We start from the raw sequence: 22,879 nt of genomic DNA on the forward strand, positions 1-22,879 counted from the left end.
CACGCCAGTATATAAGAGACAAAAACCCCCACTCCCAAAAAAAAAAAAAGGGGCTGCGTGTTTCAACCACCGCCGTTGTACCCACATGGTGTACGGTTTCTAAAAGCAGTGCTGCCATCTAGGGTTTGTGCAAAACACGGTACAAACCGGCCAAACCGATCAAAACCGACCGGTAAATATGGTTTGGTTAAGGTTTTTTAACTTTAAAAATTGAAAGGCGGTTCAATACCAAACCAAACCATTTATGAATTGGGTTGGTTTGGTTTCTCTTTTCCTTAAACCGCGGAACCCGAACCGACCGGTATGTTTGAAATATAATAAGAAAAAATGTTCTATATATATATATTTGTCCAGTCGTTGTAAGTAAGTTCTAAATATTCAATTATAATTTTATTCTCAAATGATATACTACCATATATACTACCATATCGCAATGATTTATTTGATCCTCTCATATCACATATCTCAATCTCTCATTCTCTAACCTTTAATACTACCATATTAAGCCAGTATTTATACCTAAGCCATCAAATAATTCAATCATTTTGGATCTATTCTAGATTTTGGTTTTTGAATATTAGTTTTGGATTTGATTATTGTATTTTAAATTTAGATTATGCTTATTTAATATAATTTTTATTCTTTAGATTGAATTTTACTAGAATTTTTTTTTTCATAAATAGCATGTTAATATAATATAGGTTAAAACCGCCTAACCGACCGAACCAAACCATCTTTAATTGGATTGGATTGGATCGGGTTAAGCTTTTTTTTTTTAATGACCGGTTATCCAAAATGCTTAAACCGCTCACTTTAGTATAGAGACGGTTTAGAGTCAAAACCGATCCAACCCAATCCGTGTGCAGCCCTACTGCCATCTTCTATCACAGACCAAATTCACTTGAATAAAAACTCTTGTCTCCCTCTCTCTATATTTGCAATCTCAACCGTTCAATTTTTATATTCTAATGTATAAATCACTACTATAAATTTTCAATTAAATCGGTGATCGTTAAAGTATCGAACTAGATTATATCAATTGACGAACCAAATCTGTCTAACCTAAATCGTTCATACATATATAATTGTAAATCGCAGTTTTGAATGCCTTAAAAGATAATTAATTTGACTGAAAATTTGCAAAGGTGATTTACACATTAAGACCTAAAAACTGAATGGTTGAGATGCCAAAATAAAATATAGAAAATTACATGGTAGCACATGACCAAAGATGTAAATACAGAAAACCTACTTGCAAAAATATTTATACAAATAAGGACATGAGCCCAGGCCCAAAAGACAAATAAATCAAGCCTGATTCCCAATTTTAATAGCAAATGACTAAAGTACTCGAGTTTCATCATAATTTACGGCACTGCCACTGTCCAATACCCAAACCCAAGTTTCATCAATTTCCAAACTCACCGATTTGGAAATCCTTCAAATTCTCCTTCCTTAGTGAGAATTTCAACTAGAAGCTTTAAGGGAAGATGATCAGTGACTCGAGGCGCTCCTAATAAGACCAGTTTCACTTTCGAAAGTGGCCGGAAAATGGAGAATTTCGCCAAAGAACACAACTGCTACAGTGACGGTTTTGGCCAAAATTGATGGTTTTCTAGCCAAATCGTCATGACCCACTGGTACCAACGTGTAGAGGAGAAAGAGATGGTCCTTTTATGGGTGGTAGCGCGCCGTTTGGTTGCCAGATGCCGGAGAAATCAAGGAAAAATGGGAGAGGGCCGACGCAGAGGAAGAGAGAGAGATCGGGGAAGAAGAGAGAGAAAAGTGGCTGGGTAGGTTTCTGACCTACCCACAGTAACTTTCGTAATTATCATGAATAGTAACTTTCTTATTTCGCTTATAACTTTTGCATACGAAGTCCGATTTTTACGAACTAAATATGTACTCGCTCGGTTTAACGTCCTCTACAACTTTCATGAAGAAAAATTTTTCAAATTTTGACCCGGTTAAAAAATAAACTTTTAGGGGCCCCTAAAATATCGAAACTTAAATAAATTGTATAGAAAATTGTCATTCCTCGTTTAATAACAACTAAACATGAAAAATTTGATTCGGGGAGTAACAAAGGTTCTGTAGTTTACTTTGATATATATGAGGAGCAGATTCATGAATCTAGTATCATTAAGGTTCTGTGGTTTACTTTGATATGATCGGCTACTGTCAATGATATGATCTGCTAATGTTCAAATTGAATTGATCTGCTACTTTATAGTTTATGATTTATGTTAATGCTATGATATGATATTCATTGTTTATGGTTCAAATTGGCTACTGAGTGGAGGTGCAAAAGGGTGATGACACAAAAAATAATTGAACAAAACCATTGAGAAGAAAAGCTCCGGCAAGTAGAAAAAAGTGCAGTAGCAGAACTAGACGAGTATGAGTGTAGCGAGTGCAGTAGCAGGATTGGACGAGTGCAGTAGTAGGATTATGCGATGACGAGTGCAGTAGCAGGACACGAGTACAAGTGCAGTAGCAAAACTGGACGAGTATAAGTGCAGCGAGTGCAGTAGCCGGATTGGATTAGTACAGTAGCAAGATTAGGCGATAATGAGTGTAGTAGCAGAACATGAGTAGTAGAACTGGACACGAGTACCAGTGCAGTAGCAGAACTTGACGAGTATGAGTGCAGTAGCAGGATTGGACGAGTGCAGTAGTAAGATTAGGCGATGAGATGAGAGTAGTAGGAGAGTGAGGTCTGAGATTCTTTCTCTTAGCAACGTGTAGAAGAAAGATATTATTTTTATTTTTTTATTTTTTTGCTTTTGAGAAGTAACATAAATGGATTATTCTCAGAAGGAAAAAAAGGGTAATATAAACAGATTATTCTCAGAAAAAAAAAATAACATAAAGGGATTATTCTCAGAAAAAGGAAAAAAAGTAATATAAAGGGATTAGAAGTCAAAATGAGTAGTTAAGGGGGGAAAAAGTAACATAAAGGAATTATTCTCAGAAAAAAAAAAAAGTAATATAAAAGGATTAGAAGTCAAAATGAGTAGTTAAGGATAAAAAAAAAATTAACTCATGACATGTGGCAAATGGAGAGCAAATTGTCCTTATTTGTAAGATTTAATCTTTATAAAGGGATTACAAGTCAAAATAAGTAGTTAAGGGTAAAAAAGTAAATTAACTCATGACATGTGGCAAGTGGAGGGCATATTGTCATTAAGTGTAAACTTTTGTCCTTAAATGTTCAAAACCAAATGTTGTGGAGTTTTTTGTGTTTTGAAATCCTATCAATGGGGTATATGTAGTTTGCTAAAATATAGTCGAAAAGTTGGTCTAATGTCCTATCCCAATAAAAGACAAAAAAAAAAAGATCTCTCACTAGAAGAGCTCTTTATATATAATATATCATAAAACTTGAAAATGACATTACTTTTAAGCAAAAAAATTCTGAACATATCAGATATTAGACTTATATTGAAGATCTCAACAAGATCTTAACAATGGTGTAATTTTTATATAGGAGATTTTATTCATACCTCTATAATTGGAATGTGAACTTCCATTGATATGGAAGTACTTGTCGTCATATCCCACCAAATTGGAATTGACCTAATTCTAGCATCGTTGATTCAAATTCCAAGTTGAAATCCTAGAGAATCCCTATCCAAACTTTGATCAGTAGGTATTATTGAACTTGATCATGGATTTCATAACAACATGTGTGGTGTTACTCCAGGCTAACCCACTTGACAACTGTTGTTATCAGATTATAGATACAATGATAAAACAAAGGAGATAAATTGGAGGACAAAAAGAGTTTGGAAAGGAAAGAAATATTTTCTCTTGCGTGTGTTTCCTTTCTATTGAGTTGGTATCCTTCTTTCAAAAGGTTTTCATTAAAGCCATAATTAAATGTGGGTTCTTCATTATAGTTCTCAGCTTAGTCAAACACATGAAAGCTTGAGTCTTATACTGTGATTTTATAGTTTTGGGGAAATGATTATTTACCCAATTTCAGCTTAAAAGTTGTTCATTTGCTCCACTAACAGTTTTTTAACCTAATTTACCCAAAACACTCTAAGAGATTATTTCCCTAATACCCAATTAATTCTTTTTTATTCTTTTTATTTATTTTTAGGACTTTTTTGCCCTCTCCTTCTTTCTCACTTAGAGAGAGAAGTCATCCTCCACCTTGATGTGCTCTGGTGACCAGTGGCTGGCTGCGGTCTCCGGCGACCGGTGACCGGTGTCCGGCTTCCAGTGACCGGAATCCGACAACCAGTCACCGGAATCCCGAATTCGACTGCCGAACTGGTGACAGGATTCCAGCGTCTTAATTTATTGCCCCCTAATATTACCCAGTAACTATATTATTGCCCCCCAGTAACCATATTATTGCCCCCCAATAATCATATTATTGAATCCCAATACTCTTTTTATTGCCTCCCAATAATAATCATATTATTGCCCCCAATAATCATATTATTACCCTCCAATAATCATATTTTTTGCCCTCAAGTGAATTGCATAAACTGCCAAAACCAAAATGAATACACTAAAGACACAATTGATCAATTTATATGTTCAATTGTACACGTTCACTTTTTTTTCTTTTTTTTTTCCTTCCCCATTCTCAGAGCTCACAGCATACCAAAAAAAAAAAGTGCTCTGGGCATGAGATCAGATCGATTGGGGACGAAGAAACTCAATATCGGACTGGAGCGCCCAGATCTTGAATCTTTGGGTCGCGATCTTCTGCTCCATCGCCCCCATGCTTGCCATCTCCTGACACTTGTTCGCCTGCAATTCTTTCTCTGCCTGAAAACGAATCTGGAATTGATCAGATTTCTGTCGCTGGGAAAGTTTCTTTGGTTTTGATCAGAAATTAAACAGGGGTTGCGGAGAATTAGGGTTTGAATTAGGACCTGAAGGAGAGAGAGACGTTGGTTACGAGTGTGATCCATGTGTTCGAGTCGGCGTCGATTTGATCGAGAGGTATCTGAAGTGAGAGGGTTTGAGGGAGAACTTGAATCTGAGTAGCACGTCGTTTCCTATGATGGAGTAGCCGGCGGTGATGGCTGAGAAGGCGCCAAGGATCCTGTTGCCAGATCGACAACGGTAGTTTGGGTGAGGAGGCAGTTTTGACAGAGAGAGAGAGAAAAAAAAAACTCTGGGAGAAGAGAGAGTTTGGGAGGAGAGAGAGATCGATGAGTTTTAGGTGAATTGATAAGGCAAAATTGCCAATAGATGTTAGATTGGGTAAATGGGGTTAAAAAACTCTTAGTGAAGTAAATGGGCAATTTTGTTGTTGAAATTGGGTAAGTGGTCACGGCCCCTATAGTTTTCTATGCCACTACATTTTTTTTTTTTGAATCATTTATAGTTTCAGTTGTTGCTGGAGGCGTGGCTTGAGAGGTGGTGTCATGGTGGAGTTGGGTGTCGTAGAGGTGGAAGAGTATCACACATAAAAAAAAGAAAGTGGACAAAATTGGAAGTTTGATAATTTGGAACAGAGGTTCGTATACCAAATAAGGAGGTATAAATAGAACCACTCTTTTTATATTCAAAAACATTAAATATGTTATATATAAGAAAACTATTATTTCATAAATGTACAAAAGATAATACATAAAGAAACAAAACATAAAAAACAAATGGAACCCATCATTTAGCCTTTAAAACGTTAGCAGGCCAAATTTTTTTTTTGAAGTCCATGTAAGGGCTTAGGTTTCTTTGTGTAACGATCTAATACCTTATGAGGGCCCTGTGTGGCTACGTTTATAACCACAAAAGATCACCTCAAAAATTTTAGTCATGTACGATTGCCTACACTGACACAATCCGCCGCAACGATTTATGTACAAAATGGGTAGATGCAACTCAATGCATTCTTGTCAGTGTATATATACACATATACGATCAAACGAACAATTGAGAAACGAGCCCTTAATAACAAATTAAATTTCACAATCATATTTAGTACCAAAAATTGTGCAATATTTTTACAATTCACCTTTATCAATTAGATTGTAAGATTGATTTGCTAGGAAACGTCAGGTCTTGATTTTAATAAGATTAATATATATATATATATAAAGAAATATATATATATATATATATATTACTTTTTTTTTTCTTTTACTTCCTTTACATCCAACTTGGGAGGTTGTACTCTGCTTGGACTTTTTAGTTTAGGCACATCTGCTTTGTGTAGACTTGATCTATTCTTCAATTTGTATTATAAGGGATTTTTGAATCCCTCTAACTTGACACAGTGACGTTATTGATAAGTTTAATGGAGCTCGACTCCGCTTTCCTAAAAAAAACTTGGGAATTGTTAAGTTGATAACCAACTAAGCAAGGGAATTGAAAAAAAGAGAGGTTGTCTGTCACATATCAAAATAACCAACTAAGCCAGGAAATAGTTAACGTGAAAGGTTTATCACATTATCAAAATAGACTAAGAATTTTCTAAAGAGAAGCACCATAAACTTTATACACGGATACAAATTGGACATCGGCTACAAATGAAGCAACATTGCTGACTAGTTAACCCACATAGAGAGCAAAAGGATCAATCTAGCTCTTATAACCTATGTCTTGCCATTAAGTTTTCTCCAAAATCTCAATTTAAATCACAACGTTGTTTTAATTTATTAAATTTAACATACATTTTTCCTCATATATGAATCAGTGTGTCGAAGACTAATGTGTACACTTTAATATGACAGACTCATGACATACACATGCCTTTGGTTAGTGAAAAAAAGTGTCTCTCTGCAGATGATTTAGATCATGTTGTATTATTCATCATATAAATTACACTTAGTAAGCATCACACTGTCAAAATTCTTGTCCATGAGTCCATTGTTGAATGTATTCTCTACCAAGTAAGCATACGAAGCAACTGCCATGTTGTACAATATGAGTCAATATCTTGAGAACTGTGGTGAAATCAACTAGATTACTTTCTTGATTACAACCGAAATTTTTTTTTTATTATTTACATCTAATTCAGGTAGGTTACTACTATCATAAAAGAATTTTTTTATTATTTTTTTTTTTATGATAATAGGTCAGCCCTTTCATTATAATTCAGTAAGCAGTACAAAAACGAAACACTCCTATGGGGTCGACAGAAAGAATCGTTCCTTAGAATCTCATGAGACCCTATTCTAGACAAATAAAATCCCAAAAAATCCCGAGTACACCCACCTTTTGGTAAATTCACGCACTTTTATTCTAAAAAAACCTAGTAACCTCGAAGCTTACATAAAATGGTTCCAACTAAGGCACTAGTTTTTGCGACCCAAAAATATTAAACAATACTGTGGGTCATAGAGACCCATTCCGTTCTAACCCACAACAAAGGTGGATTCCCACTCCCTAATCCAATAAGCCCAAGAAAAAAGCCCACAAAGCAGTCCAAGGCCCAAGTGGCCCAGTCCGTCCACAGTTTGAGTGGAGAAGTGGAGACAACGGCGTTGCCGCCGCACCAACCACCACCTCCACATCCATCTCCCTCTTCCATGCTGCCATTTCCAACTCCATCATCAATAGCCACATCGCCCCAGTCATCACCACCAGACGTCGAACCCAAACCAAGGCACGCACCCCCTATGGCAACGCCGACATCAAGAGCCGCACCACTAGTCCACCACAAACCATTGCTGACCTTGCCTCCATGCTCCCCATCGTTATCACGACTCCACCACTCAGATCGGGAAACCTGAACACCATAGCCACTAGTGCAGCTAACCTCGTTGTCGCCCAACACGGTAACAAGAAGGGGACTCCAGTGCAGTGACTAGTGCCTTCACCCCATCACTCCAGGCTCCCTACCACCGTCGGAAGTCTGATGACCCCGATCCACAACCCAGTCGCGCCGATCCAATTCAGACTCTACCAGATCTACACAGTTAGAGCTCGGCCTCAGATCAGCCATCCAAACATCAAACCTACCATCCCAAACAGCAAATCCAAGGAACCCACACCAAGGCGACCACGATCCAAGATCCAGACCGAAGCTAATCGGTCGACCGCGATCCAAGATCCATACTTGTCGATCCGCCTTAAACCAATATAGCTCCACTCCCTTGGAGCTCGGCTTCAGATCAGCCATGGCTCAACTAGCACCCCCAGACATCCCCATCCAAGGCGGAACACCTAGTGCCAGATCGAAGACAGCAAGAAGAAATAGAGAGTTAGCCACAAGGCTAGCAATGGCCATGACCAAAGAGGTCTGGAAGGTTTGAGAATTTTGTCGATGGAGGAGGCCAACGATAACCCTAGCAGAGTGCTAGGTCAGAGAAAATTTCTTATCATAAAAGAATATAAGCGTGAACAAAGAAGAATTTTCTAAAGATTAATCAGAAATAAACCATAACAGTAGACCGTTACTGTTTATATGTAGATACATGCTTGTCATCTACTGCAGTATCAGGTTACTGTTGATAGGCAGTCCAGCAAAATAAAGCACAAAGATCAATATCTTATAACCATGTCATACCATTAAGTTTCCTCCAAAATCTTAATTTATATCACAATATTTTTGTAATTTTCAAATTTAACATACATTTCGTTATGATATGTTATAGTGCGTTGGAGACTATGTGTAGTCTTTATATAACTGATTCATAACAAACTTGTGTCTTTGGTAAGTGAAAAAAAGTGTCTCTCTCTGCACATGATTTAGATCTTGTCATATTATTCATCATAGAATATTACAATCAGTAAGCATCGTACCCTCTCGAAAATTCATAAGTTCATTAGTCCAATGTTGAATGTATTTAGTACCATTTATTTAGCATATATACGAAAGCGCAACTGCCTTGTTGTATAATACAAGTCAATATATATCATTTCTTTCACAGCTAGCAATATCATTTCTGGTATGAGACTCTTCTCTTCCAATTACAATAGGAGTCTATGCACATAAGGAAATGCAAGTTTGGTAAAGGCAAAGTCTCTAAATTAGAAAGGGGCATTTTCATTTGGTCCCAACGAGAAGGATTTCTTTGCATGCTAAAATGATTCATGACAATGATATTCGGATGTAGAGGAATAAAACAATGTAGTAGTTGCTGTCAAAGAAGGAAGAAAGGAACTTGTAGCTAACAAAGCACAGCATGCCTATCCTATACAATTGATTTGAATTGATTTATTGTCTTACATTTTGACCGAGTGAAAAACCAGACATTGAAGGTCCTACTACAATTAGGAAATGGAAAATTGCATGCATTACAATTTGTTATGATTCAAAATAATTGATTGTGAGATGGAGAGTGCATTTGATGTTGTCGCCTTGACTCAGAGCAAAGCTTGGTGGAAAGTGGTGTAAAATGCACCGTCTTGGGAACTAATCTTAATCAATTTGCTTGGTGATACGGATCTAGCAAGAGCTAATAATTGGTTAATCCTCACAATAAACACACATACATACATGAATTTTTTTAACAATAGATAAATCTCTAAGTTTGAATCTTCTTTTGGAATTTTGGCATAATGATAGAAACTTGAAGTTTAAGTTGCCTATTATTATTGACATCACATAATACTAATATTTTAATAAAGAGAAAAGACATGTGACAGGTTTTCTTACTAAGAGAGTTGGAGGTATAGAAGGAAGACCACTTGTCCACTAATCACATATTTCATAGTTATTATGTTTTGATTTTGAATGTTAATTTTCTCGATAAAAAAAAATTAAATGTTAAAAAAAAAATGTCACAATTTTTTTAAAATTTTTTTAAGGGAAGCAACATAAGGGCTAACTCTTCACTTTTATGTGAAATTATATTAATAGAAGAGAAAAGTACAGGAGGAAGGGCGGACTAGGCCAAAACCATTTCCACATGACATAAATCAACATGGAAAGTACAAACCTATCAAAAGCGCTACTAAAAGAAGCAAATACAAATGAGAAAATAAAATAACTACAATAACTCAACAAAAACTCATTATCTAAAATGATGCGTAATACCTGAGGACAAGTCACGACCATAGAGCCCAACAATGAAATTAGAAAGTGTAATCCACCAAATAGAACCTGGATTGGTGGCTCCATATTCCGCTAATTTGTCAAAATATTCTTAATTTGCATCGAGTTACATGATCTCAATAGAATTTTTAGTTTTTGGATTGAGAAAATGTTACAAACAGTACCCGAATTATGACTTATTCTTAACTTCAGTACCCGACTATGCAAAACTATCACTTTGGTACCTCAAGTTTGAAGTCCGACCCAAGAATGGTACACGCCGTCCATCACGGCGTTAACTAGCTAACCACGTGGCATATTTTGAGAGTCCTCATGGTTTGCCACGTAGCAAAGACTTAACGCTGTGATTGACGGCGTGTACCATTCTTGGGTCGACCTTCAAACTTGGGGTACCAAAGTGATAGTTTTAAATAATCGGGTACTGAAGTTAGGAGTCGGCCTTAGTTCGAGTACTGTTTTAAATATTTTCTCTTTTGGATTTGCAAATGAGTGGGTAGGTACACTCTATAGAGGTTGCATATACATCCATAAAAGAATGACCATCCATGTCGGTTGGCCAAGGGAGAGGGAAAGATTCAGTGCGAAGCTCGCATGCGGAAGAGTGAAGGCTGCTTTTGGTTTCAGCAATATCTCAACCACTTGCTTCACTCTTAAATAATCTAACTAATTAGTTGACCAATAATAGTGAGGGATGTTAACTTTTGACCATTTAAGTTTGTAAAGGGGATATTTATTATATGCAAAATAATGTCCATATCTACCAAATTTAGCTGTAACATGACTTGACCTTGTATAGTAAAAATGATCAAGTTGTTGGGAAATTTTTTCTTCTTTTGTAGATTCAACCATTGACAACTAATAAACAACTAAGATAGTTAAATTGAGAACCACCTATCATTAGTGAAAAACTTATATTAGATCAAATGATCCTAAGTAGTTAATATTAAACACGAATTTAATATTTAATATAATTAGCTAGACTTATAGAGATTGTTTATCCTTGTGTTTGCTGTTGTATATGCAACAAGTTAGCCAAAAGGCTTTGTTCCAATCAGAGCTTCTCAATTGAAAGGTTGGGGACCTTCAAATTTGTTGAAGAAGGGGGATGTCGAGTTTCTCCATGAAATGGGCGGCAAAGGCTCCTTGAACTAGTGAAGATGGTGATGGCGACTTATGGTTTTTGCACTGAAATTAGAGGTCGATGTCTCTGGGTAGTGATTGGTGGGCGATGGATATGGCTCTATGAGCCAGAAGGGATTTTGGAGACAATCTGAAATGGGTGGACGAGAATCTTGCCAAACACTGCTTTTAGAATAATATCTTGGACTTAAGATTTTAGACGCCCCTCGTTAATGACTTCTCGTACATTTAAGGTTTAAATATAGAAAATCTATGAAATTACTTAGATGATAACTCATTTACTCTAACAAAAACGATCTATCATTATATGTAACTTTAGAATAAAATTAACATTTTCCCTAAAGAAAAAGCTATATATAAGAGTCATAGACACAGATACAAATCATTGAATCCACAGAGTTCTCTTTCTTACTTTGAAAACGATATAACTGTAAAAGAAATTGAGCCAATAGTTTATTGAGCATTTCTGCCTCTTCTGCTACTCTATATTAAGAAATGAGGAATCAAACTGCCACCGAGATCTTTGTCACATTCTTAAAATCTATGATCATGTGGTATCATCTTTTCCCTCGCTGTCATGTGTTAATGACTTGTAAGGTTTTCCACTTGAAAATCCTCTTTCACGTTTTAGGCATAGATTAGTTATGTTGGAGTGATGGTCCATATAGATTAGTTAGGCATCTTAATTTCAATTAGTAAATATTAACTATATGCATTTGGCAAATAGACACTAACTATCTACACGATGTTTTTAGTTTTAGCGCATAAACAACTAAACAAGACATAATTTGAGCCATTTTTTTTATGGCAAAGAAGATTACAATTTGCTGAATGCCATAGTATTGTAAGTCCCACCGCCACTTCTCCACTACCAACCTCCAACCACGTCTGAACCATTTTTATTTTTTATTTTTTTAAAAGGGTTAGTGCAGCTGACCTCCATACTAACTATTTCTGATGAATTGACATTTTGATTTGAGGTTCCAAAGTATTGCATAATTTCAGGATTTATTAATAAATTTTCAATCAAAAATAACTAAAAATGATAAAAATATTGATGAATTCTTATCAAATGTAGGATGTGGTAGCTAAGCACTACAATATTATGCTAATTCGATAAGTTACAAAAATGACACCTTCTTTTGATGTCTGTCTGTCCAGTGACGTCATCCACCTAACGTTACAAATCTCGCAGTCCCTACAAATTGTAACTTTTAAACAGCAAGTATGTTCCTGAAAACATTTCAACATGGAGGAGACGGTTCAAAATATCAAATTTAATTTTAAATAGAACCAAAAGATATAGGGAAAATATCACAAATGGTCACTCAACTTTTACCTATTCGACACTTTGGTCACTCACCTTTTCGATATATCACTTTGGTCACTCAACTTTAACTATGTTATTCACTTTAGTCACTTCGTTAAATTTTTTCATTAAAAAAAAATTATTTACCACAATATTAATGTGAGATAAATATGTATTAGAATGATTGAGAGAAGTTATCAAAGTGAGATAAATGTCAATAAAGTGACTAAAATGATTGACAGTGTAATAGTTGAGTGACCAAAGTGATATATTTGAAACTTGAGTGACCAAAATGTCAAATGAGTCATAGTTAAGTGACAATTTGTGAAATTCTCCCAAAGATATTTATACTTTTTTTAAAAAAGGATTTGATTTTATTAGATATCAAAGCCATGAATACAAGCCAGAGTCTAACATGTACTTACATAAGAATCCGGAGAACCTATCAAAGCCAATACTAAACTCATTAAAGTCTAAAGGGATGCTCGCTGGATAGCAAGCCTAAGCAAGCAAGAACAACCTCGCTATTCTAAGGAAAAATCATTCATCTAGTCTAATCTGCCAGCACGCAATTGTGGTACAAATACAACTAGAAACATCTTAGAAAAATAGCAGAGACCTAACTTTAGAAGGCTTGTAACCAAATGTCTAATAGCAGAGACCTAGAAAAATGCTAGCTCATTCCCCTTAGGGTTGGAGCCAACACCTCCTCTTCCGAAGCCAACAACCTCGGCAACAGGTTGGTCTTGCTCTTAATAACTGAAGTAATTACAACAAAGTCAACCATCCCAAGCTTGAGCTCGAAACCAGGCTCAAGAAACCAAGCCCACATCTGAGCAGATGGAGAAGAGCCCATCAACCCAAGTGTAGGCCCAAGCCCAAAAGCCCAAGCCCAAACCTGAGCAAAAAGGACAACAGCCCTAGCCCGTATTGGCCAGGCTGCTGCTGCTGCCGCGTTCCACCTTTCCGGTGGTCGCCCGGTTCACTGCACCATCAGATCCGGCAGAAAACTTCGAGCAGAGATCGCTGACAACCCAAGCCGCGCACCCCTTGCTTCAACTCCCACCACAGCCAACCAGAAATCTGCCCCCTAGATCCGCTAAGCGAGCCTCGTCCAAACCGATAGAAAACACCACCTCCGATCTGCTTCTGTGCGTCAATTGGAGGCCCGCCTTGAAACAATCGCAACTCGCGTCTAGATCTCGTCTGTCTCTAGACAAAAAACCACCGATCTCGCCTTGGGCTTGAGGTCGTAATCTCACCACCGTGCACAACCATTCTCGATGTGAACACCGCTGCTCACCTCCAACGACGGTGCTGCTAAAACGCGTCTAGGGAGAAAACCCTAACAGAGCGTTTTCTTAAGTCCCCCTAGCCTATTACATTTTTTTTTTCTTCTGATCATATAACAATCGAAAATATACAACAATTACTCATTTGTAAATCAAACCCAAACCACTTAGAAAATAAAGACTCACTAGATTAAATCGTACTGAGCCAAAAAAAAATTTGGAACAGAAAAGATCTACAATGTAAAGATATAAGATCTGCTTCATGATTATTATTATTATTATTATTGACTGGTGAAAATCTCAGAGGAACTCTTCGGAACTGGAAAATGGTAAGATGCATGTTCACCGAAAAATTACAAAACAGTAAAGACACAATAATCACGAGTGTCAACTTCAACCCCATAAAAATGATGGGGCTTCTTCATCGTCTGTTGCCAACTAGACTCATCAGTTTCTCCATTGAGCAAAAGGACGATTTGTCCAAGAAAAGACTCGGTGATAGCGCTTGTCTTCCTCCCTGGCCAAACTAGTCGTTACAGAACCCAACAAGAAGCCTCAAGAGTAATAATTGTGAGTTTCTTTTTTCTTAGCTGCACTAACCAAAAAAATTAAAATTAATAATAAAACTTTGAAAAATGTGAATTAGAATGAATAAATGAGGAGCAAAAAGACAGAAAAAAGCCTGTTTGACTCTTGTGAGTGTTTTTGTAGATTTGCTGTTCAGCAGAGTCTGTAAATTTTGGAACTGCAGTGTCGCTCTTCCAGTCAGCTCGGGACTCGTGCAAAACAGCTCTGAAGCTTCTAGCTTTATTCAGTTTTTCCAAAACTGATACGAAGTTTCATCCTGGTTTCTCTCCAAAGGTACTTGCTTTCTTCTTTCTTCTTGTTAACAACTGTGTGATTGGATGCTCCAGTTTGGTTTGGTTTCTGGGACAAACTGATGGGTTTACGAGGAAAGATGCAATCACGGGACATGGGTGTAGAATTAGAAAGTCTTTCTGGAATTGAAAATTGAAGAATGGAGAGGCTTTTTTGTTGTTGTTGTTGTTGGTAGTAATGGGCTTCATTGCTTTTTATTGAATTTTCAATCTTTTTGATGTGTTGATTTGATTTGTTTTGTGGGTTGAAGGGATTTTGTGTTTCCTTCAGGTTTGATTGGTCTCTGTTACAGAAAGAATAGGGATAGAAGCTACTGGGCATCTAATGTTATGTTAAAGAACAAATAGGGAAGGAAAATTATAGCTTGATATGGTAAATGAAACAGTTATATACCAAGTAAGACTCAACATATAAGAAATTTACCTCCTCAGGGTGTGCACTTGAGCCTGCCAAAGGAAGATGGTCACCAATTTCTTTTTATCGAGAATGAAACTCGTTGTCATTTTTATTCAACCCTTAAGAAAAATGTTTGCCCTATACCCTGAAAACATTGCAGTGAGGACCCAAGATTAAACTAGGCTGGAGCTTTGTTCCCTCCATTTGTTATAGCAGAGCATGGGGTATAAGATCGGGTAAAAAAAAAGACTTCCTTATTATGCTTCCCAAAAAAGTTGTACACATAGTGATTTCCCTTTAAAATTGTTCCTTCCCATATTTTCTTTTCCTGATTGACTATTTAGGCAGGATGCCAACTGGCAAACCACAAAAGGCCTTTAATGTCAGTTTGCCTCGGGTGTGATTCTAGCTTGGCTTCTACTATTTATCTGAACATTTAAATGATGGATTTAATATGCAGATATGACATAGATTCATGCTTTTACTGATCATGCATTTCTTTGCGCGGATCAATGGTAATGTTGTTGAAGATGGAGCTACTATTTGCAGTTCTGGCACTTGCTAGCTTGCATTCTTTCGTATTGCCAGATCCACAAGGTACAATTGGGTGATTATGTGGCATTATATATAGGCATTTGGGCTGTGCTCTGCTCAATTATTATCTGGTTCTTTGTTATTTATGTACTCAAGATCATACACTAGACTGAGGTTATTGAGTTTGGTATTGTACATTTTTTTATTCTACAATAGTGTGATATCGCATGCAATTATAATATCTTGGTCCTGCACTGCTTCTCTCTGTTGCTTTCTCCATTGTCAGACATGAATCGGAGAGGTAGTGGACTCTCTTGTGGGTTTGGTATGGTGGACTATGTTTCAATATCTCTTTAACTTTATTTTGTATCTCTGTTTTTCAGTGTTTATGTAAACTAGTGATACAGTTCCGTTATCGCATTTCCTTGGTTGGATGTTGATTATTGTTGTTTTCTGTTTCAGGAGATGCACTGTATTCATTGAGGACTTCATTGATTACTTCACCCAATCAGCTCAAGGACTGGAATCCCAACCAAGTCAATCCATGCACTTGGTCCAATGTGAATTGCGACACTAACAACAATGTCATTTCTGTGTAAGTAATTTGTTGTATGTGATAATGCATTGTAGCGAACAAATCACTGTGTACGTAGTTTATGCTAATGCAAAATTATTCTTGCTCAAATAAATGCCTTATTATTGGTCTATGCTTACTTTTGTCATTTTCTGCAGAACATTGTCAAATATTGGATTTAATGGAACCTTATCCCCTAAAGTAGGAAACCTGAAAACCCTTCAAGCACTGTAAGTAAGGAGACAATGGGTGCTGCTTCTGTCATCTTAATTTCCACATTCTAGCCATTCTCAGTGTTTACCACTTACCGGAGACGGTGAAAAGTAGATATTTATAGTTTGACGATTTTTGTTAAGAAATTTAATCTTCTTTTTTTTGTTGCTTTTACCAATATGTTTAATGCAACTTAGGGGCAGGTGTAGAATAATGTTAGTGCCTCATTGGAAACATAATATATCAATGACCTGGGTTCTCTAGTTGAGTTATGAAAATTTTTATTTTGTCTCAGTAGTCCTTTCAAAATCAAATGTTGTACGTAAGTAAGGTAATTTTCAACTGAGTTCGGGTGGAATTAGTTCCTTCATTAACTTTCTAAATTTTAAACCTTTATAATACAACCAATCTTCTTACACATTAATAGTTAAAAAATCCTTGTTCAAGCTAATTTGGTTACATAAGGCATATTTCCTTTGCCATCATTGATGATCATATAATTTGTTTATAGGGTCCAAAGAATAAGAAAGATCGCAATCCGTATGTCTCTGTCTATACATGTTGGTTTCAGCCTCACTTATTCCGCTTGAATTAAGTCACTATTTTGCATCATTTAAAGTTGGCTATTGAACTTGTGAGTTGAAATGGGTTTGTGAGTCTACCTTTTTAACAGGAATTTACACCAGAATATTCGTAGGCTGGAAGGGATTGCAGTAAGTATAGTTGACTTGGGAAACCCATACACAAGAGCAACTAAATTTAAATTTACTATCGGGTCTAACACGTGTCACCTTCCCACTTGTCCTTTCAATTCCGCAACTTCTTTTGAATCAGGTCTTCTTACTTTCACTCTCTTTTCCTTCTAATTAGATATTATCCAGCCAAACCAAAAGAGTATCAAAGCACAAAGCTGTTTGCATATTTCTCTCTAATTACTTAGAAACTGATAAAAAATTTGACTAAAATAGGTTGTACTGAATTCTAAACCTGTGCATGAGGTGCTCAGAGAATGAAGAAAAAGTAGCTTTTGGATTACTTTGGTGTACAGGACATAACGGGGCCAACAAAAAGAGACGACACAAATTGCAAAACCACATAATAGTTCCATTAGTTTTTATGAAATATCTACTATGTATTACCATTTTCATTAACAGTGGAAGCAAAATCCATTAGGATGTAAGCATATAGACTGTAGATGACTCGGAGCATGTTAAAGATCTTCACTTGTGTTTTGTACATATTGATAAAGCTCCGCATTCTGCATCAGCTTAAAATGAATTGATTTGGAGTTGACTTTTTATTCACCAAGACAATTGTTGATATTGTTAAAAACTTTATTTTTTTCGTCTGTTAGGTTAACTGAATTCCATAAGCTGTGAATGCAATACACTTATAGTATATGTGTACATTCTTATAAGCTCTCTTAATCTTGCAGTGCATTGCAAGGAAATGGCATAACTGGTGAGATACCAAAAGAGTTTGGAGATCTGACAAGTTTGGCCACCTTGAATTTGGAAAATAATAATTTAACTGGTGCAATACCATCTTCCCTTGGTAATCTGAAAAAGCTTCAATTCTTGTAAGTTGTTGCACTCACATTTTTTTTTTCCTAAAGTTTTCAGTAATATCTGCTCTCTACATCTTCCTTGATTTGTATTTGACAGTGCTTTTCATTATTATGCATACAGGACTTTGAGTCAAAACAATTTGAGCGGGAGCATCCCAGATTCACTTTCAAATGTTTCAACTTTGATTAATCTGTATGTTATCATATCTTGTCACATATGATAGGAGAATTTGGAGTTATTCATTCAAGATATGAGAAGAGACTAAGTTTTTTTTTTTCCGGCATTTGGAATTCTGAAAGGTTTCTTTGACTGAAGTTGTATACTTAGCATCATGTCTATTGTATTTGATGGTGTACTGGTAACTGTCTTTGCAGTCAGCTTGCCTTCAATGCTCTCAGTGGTCAAATACCTGAGCAGTTATTTCAGATTCAAAAATACAAGTATGAATAACATGTTAATGATATCATTTCAATTCCTGACACCTCTCTCTCTCTCTCTCTCTCTCTCTCTCTCTCTGTGCGTGTCTACTCAGATAGATCCACATATGTTCTGCAGACGTTTCTCAGGGAGATTCTTGATTTAATTTGTGTTGCTTGTTGCTGGTTGCAGTTTTACAGGAAACAACCTAAACTGTGACGTAAATCTTCCCCACCGTTGTGCATCCGATACTGATGTGTCTGGTAAAGGGGTCACATTGATCATATATGAAATTGAATTCTTCAGTTTTCTCTTTTTTGTAACGAGCTAACTGCTTAGGTTTTCCCACTTGTGACAGGATCTTCAAATAAGCCAAAGCTTGGAATTATAGTTGGAGTTGTTGGAGGGTTGATCATTTTACTTTTTGGAGGCTTGGTTTACTTTTTTTGTAAGCATAGACACAAAGGCTCCAAGCGTGAAGTTTATGTAGATGTTGCAGGTTTGTGTTTCTTTCTAGTTATAGAACTTATTAAAAATGGAGGGTTATGCTTGATCTTTCCATTGCTGGTAAAACCTTTATTACCTGGTAGGTGAAAGAAGTACCATTGGCTGTCATTTGGTATCCTTCTTTTTCATTTCTCTTTCAGACTCAAAAATGTGCAGTTTTTTTAGCTATATCTCCCGGATATAAGTTGTCATAAGTTTTCTTTGTGCAATGTTAATGTTAGCTATTTTTATTTATTTTTATCTTGGAAACCTAATATTGCATAGTTTTAGATTTTATATGTCATCTCATGCATTTTTTTTTTTTAAATAACGGACCATCAGTTGCACTTAATAAACATCAGCATACTCAAATAGTTCTATCATATTTCTGTTGACTCAATAATATTACTTTTTGTCAAACAAGTTATGGTTTTACCTAAGATTGCATAGTTCTTGCTTTTATATATCATCTCATGCATTTTTTTTTATTTTTTGGAGAAGGGACCGTCACTTGCACTTTAATAAACATCAGCACACTCAAATTGTTCTATCTTATTTCAGTTGACTCAATAATATTACTTTTTATCAAACAAATTATGGTATTATCAGCGTCTCATAGTTGTAACCGAAGTTATATTAAAAGTTCGGCTTGGTAATGCTTTGAATCTGATTTTAATGAACTAGTGGTGCACTTTTTCTAATAAGTAGTTTTCCACTTGGCACAGGTGAAGTTGACCGAAGGATTGCATTCGGTCAGTTGAAAAGATTTTCGTGGAGGGAATTGCAGCTGGCTACAGACAACTTCAATGAGAACAATGTTCTAGGACAGGGGGGTTTTGGTAAAGTCTATAAAGGAGTGTTATCTGATACTACAAAAATCGCTGTTAAACGGCTGACTGATTATGAGAGTCCTGGGGGAGATGCAGCTTTTCAGCGTGAAGTTGAAATGATAAGTGTAGCTGTTCACAGGAACCTATTACGACTGATTGGATTTTGCACAACCCCAACAGAACGCCTTTTGGTGTATCCCTTCATGCAAAATTTAAGTGTTGCCTATCGTTTACGAGGTATAACCCTTTTACATCATATGCGTATTCCGGCTCTAATGTGTGTTGTAATTAGGTTTAATTAGGCGCCGTCACCGTAGATGGGATTATATGATTTTCAGATATTGTCTTCTTCCTTTAGTTAAATGATTAGACGATTAACTAAACCATAGATGGGATTTCATGGTTGTGAGATAGTGTCTTGTTCCTCTAGTTAATATGATTAGGCATTTAACTAAGACAGTTTAAGCTGATTCGTACTGTTGTAGTTAGCAGTTGAGGTCATCTTTAGATGACACATTGGTTAGAATTCTTGCACAAGTTGGAGTTTACTAATTATGTCTACTGGCCTTTGCAATGATATATATGTGGCTTACAAATTGCAGAGATTAAACCGGGGGAGCCTGTTTTGGATTGGCCTACAAGAAAGAGGGTGGCTTTAGGCACAGCCCGTGGCTTAGAGTACCTACATGAACATTGTAATCCTAAGATCATTCATCGAGATGTTAAGGCGGCTAATGTATTACTTGACGAAGATTTTGAAGCAGTTGTTGGTGATTTCGGCTTGGCAAAGTTGGTGGATGTTAGAAAGACTAATGTGACAACTCAAGTTCGTGGGACAATGGGCCACATAGCACCTGAATACTTGTCTACTGGGAAGTCATCAGAAAGGACGGATGTTTTTGGCTATGGGATTATGCTTTTGGAACTTGTAACAGGACAGCGGGCAATTGATTTCTCACGATTGGAAGAAGAAGATGATGTTTTGTTGCTTGACCATGTAAGATACTTCTCTTTCTATCTGTCTCCCTGTTTCTCTGTTTCTCTGCCCCCAAAGTGTGACCTTATATGACTAATATGTTTAGGTTGAAGATATAAGTTGAACACGCCTTCTACTACATTCCATATCTCCAACTATAGCAACTAGAAAGAAAACTTAAACAGGGGAGGGACATCTCCATTTGTGCTGCTAGTTTTGGATATGTCTTACCTTAATTATGTTTTCCAAAATTGTGGCTTACACATTTGAATTGAGAAATGAAAATGATGCTTTCTGGAGTTTCTGCTGATGGACTCCTGATGCTAACGCCTTCTACTACATTCCATATCTCCAACTATAGCAACTAGAAAGAAAACTTAAACAGGGGAGGGACATCTCCATTTGTGCTGCTAGTTTTGGATATGTCTTACCTTAATTATGTTTTCCAAAATTGTGGCTTACACATTTGAATTGAGAAATGAAAATGATGCTTTCTGGAGTTTCTGCTGATGGACTCCTGATGCTAAGACATGACCATCCTGTTGTAAAAATATAATACAATTTTAGAAAAGCTTTTGATTAATTACGTTATGACTTATGGTTGGCATGAATTTATGTTTCAGAGTTATTTGAAAGATTTATGTAGCTGTATGGTGAATGATTATTTCCTATTGTTTGGTATGGCAAAATGTAACTTTTGCTCCTTCATGTGGTGACTTTTTCAATTACAATTACAGTGTTCCCATGCGTTTATTATACTCACTGTCCTAACTTTAATACTTCTGGGATCCTGAAGGTCAAGAAGTTGGAAAGGGAAAAGAGACTGGATGCTATAGTAGATGGAAATCTGGATAGTAGTTACAACATCCAAGAGGTAGAAATGATGATCCAAGTTGCACTGCTTTGTACCCAAGGATCCCCTGAAGATCGTCCACTAATGTCAGAGGTGGTACGTATGCTGGAAGGAGAGGGTCTGGCTGAGCGGTGGGAAGAATGGCAGCATGTGGAAGTTACTCGCAGGCAAGAGTACGAGAGACTACAAAGGAGATTTGATTGGGGAGAAGACTCGGTTTATAACCAGGATGCTATTGAGTTATCTGGTGGACGATGAGGTAATGAATTTACTTGAACTCATTTCTCTTACACCACAAGCATGTAATACCTTTTGGTAGGCTAGCTTGATTAACTCGGATTGCAACTTATGATTTCATTAGTGTGCAAAGCTAGGTACATAAATGGTATATCCATAATGTATATGTGTAATCACATAGTTGTTATGTTATTTTTACAGTGTAAGACTCCATTTCTAATTGTTTAAGAACTCTAATTTTAAACCAGTTTGAGTTCCAGTCAGTAATATAAGCAGCTACTAATACTTATGGCTTAAGATGGCAAAAGTAGAAGCATAACACTTGGGCCCTCGGATAGCATCTGTAAATATAACATGTTAATCTGAAACTGATCTCCAATTAAACACACTAAGGAAAATGTGTAGCATATTAATGCTGTTGCTCAAGCTCATTAAATTACTTCCCTGCAATCTTGTTTAACGACAGAAATTTCAGGTGGCATGCAATTGAGGAACTCAGGCCAAGCTTCAACATTTGTCTTCTCTTGCTGATTTTCTACCGCCAACATGTTCTTCTCATTCCTTTCACTTCTGTCATTGGAATTTTGCTCAGCCAGAAGATACTGGGGTGTATGATCTTTGTCTCTTCCTTCTTTCTCTTCAAGGTTGATGTGGCACTTATTATAGTCTACGCCTGCCATTGCTAAAGCTTCAACTGACATGGCTTCACCTCTGTATGATTCTGTAATGAACCCTTGGGCTCTGTTTGAATTCGAGAGAAATTGTCAGTATCCTAAAGTAAAATCAGGATGAGTTTATATACATATACAGTCGATCCTTCTTCAAAGTCTGTGGTCTGCTGTTCATATGTGGTAGTAGTGTGGTACACCAACCCTTTTCTGTAAAAACAGCTCACAGGTTTCATGTACAAAGCTTCCATTTGTTATATCTGTGATCTCAACTACTCTCGGTCTACCTTTTTCAATTACTGCATTTTGAATAAGAAACATAAATATCTATGATAGCTCTTTGCAATAGATGCTGCTCTAATTGGTAGACATATGACATTTTGGTGGTTCCATGAAAGGCACTTTGCTTTGGCTTTTGAAGATGCTAAAGGCTTAGGCATACAGTACATACATGTGAACACGTGACAGAGTTCAATTAGTTTCATTAGCTAGGTTTGAATCCATCAGTACCCTATATTTACATGCATGGGATCATTT

General features: G+C 36.5%; 1 protein-coding gene across 3 annotated transcripts; it reads left to right on the forward strand.

Moving 5' to 3' along the window:
* Positions 1-14,122: 14,122 nt before the first annotated feature.
* On the forward strand, positions 14,123-22,675 carry LOC112187342 (probable LRR receptor-like serine/threonine-protein kinase At5g10290). 3 transcript variants are annotated; one of them, XM_040514555.1, is made up of 14 exons: positions 14,123-14,281; positions 14,423-14,572; positions 15,447-15,583; positions 15,983-16,115; positions 16,253-16,324; positions 17,743-17,886; positions 17,996-18,067; positions 18,250-18,315; positions 18,485-18,555; positions 18,651-18,791; positions 19,504-19,845; positions 20,211-20,605; positions 21,381-21,696; positions 22,141-22,675. In XM_040514555.1, exons 3-13 carry the CDS (start codon positions 15,499-15,501, stop codon positions 21,693-21,695), a joined length of 1,836 nt encoding a protein of 611 aa, XP_040370489.1. In that variant the 5' UTR covers positions 14,123-14,281; positions 14,423-14,572; positions 15,447-15,498; the 3' UTR covers position 21,696; positions 22,141-22,675. The 3 variants fall into 3 exon arrangements, with proteins under 3 accessions (XP_040370489.1, XP_024181863.1, XP_024181864.1); XM_024326095.2 differs by having other exon boundaries at positions 22,150-22,666; XM_024326096.2 differs by lacking the exon at positions 14,123-14,281 and having other exon boundaries at positions 14,322-14,572; positions 22,150-22,666.
* Positions 22,676-22,879: the final 204 nt, after the last annotated feature.

The sequence above is a fragment of the Rosa chinensis genome, chromosome 2 (assembly GCF_002994745.2).
Source record: "Rosa chinensis cultivar Old Blush chromosome 2, RchiOBHm-V2, whole genome shotgun sequence".
NCBI classification, from domain to species: Eukaryota; Viridiplantae; Streptophyta; class Magnoliopsida; order Rosales; family Rosaceae; genus Rosa; species Rosa chinensis.

What these genes read in the sequence shown, in the direction of transcription:
- LOC112187342 (XM_040514555.1), top strand. Translation starts at nt 15,499, where the DNA reads ATGGTAATGTTGTTGAAGATGGAGCTACTATTTGCAGTTCTGGCACTT. An exon ending in TTTCAGATTCAAAAATACAA is followed by an intron (nt 18,316 to 18,484) that starts GTATGAATAACA and finishes TGCTGGTTGCAG; the next exon opens with TTTTACAGGAAACAACCTAA. An exon ending in ATCCGATACTGATGTGTCTG is followed by an intron (nt 18,556 to 18,650) that starts GTAAAGGGGTCA and finishes CACTTGTGACAG; the next exon opens with GATCTTCAAATAAGCCAAAG.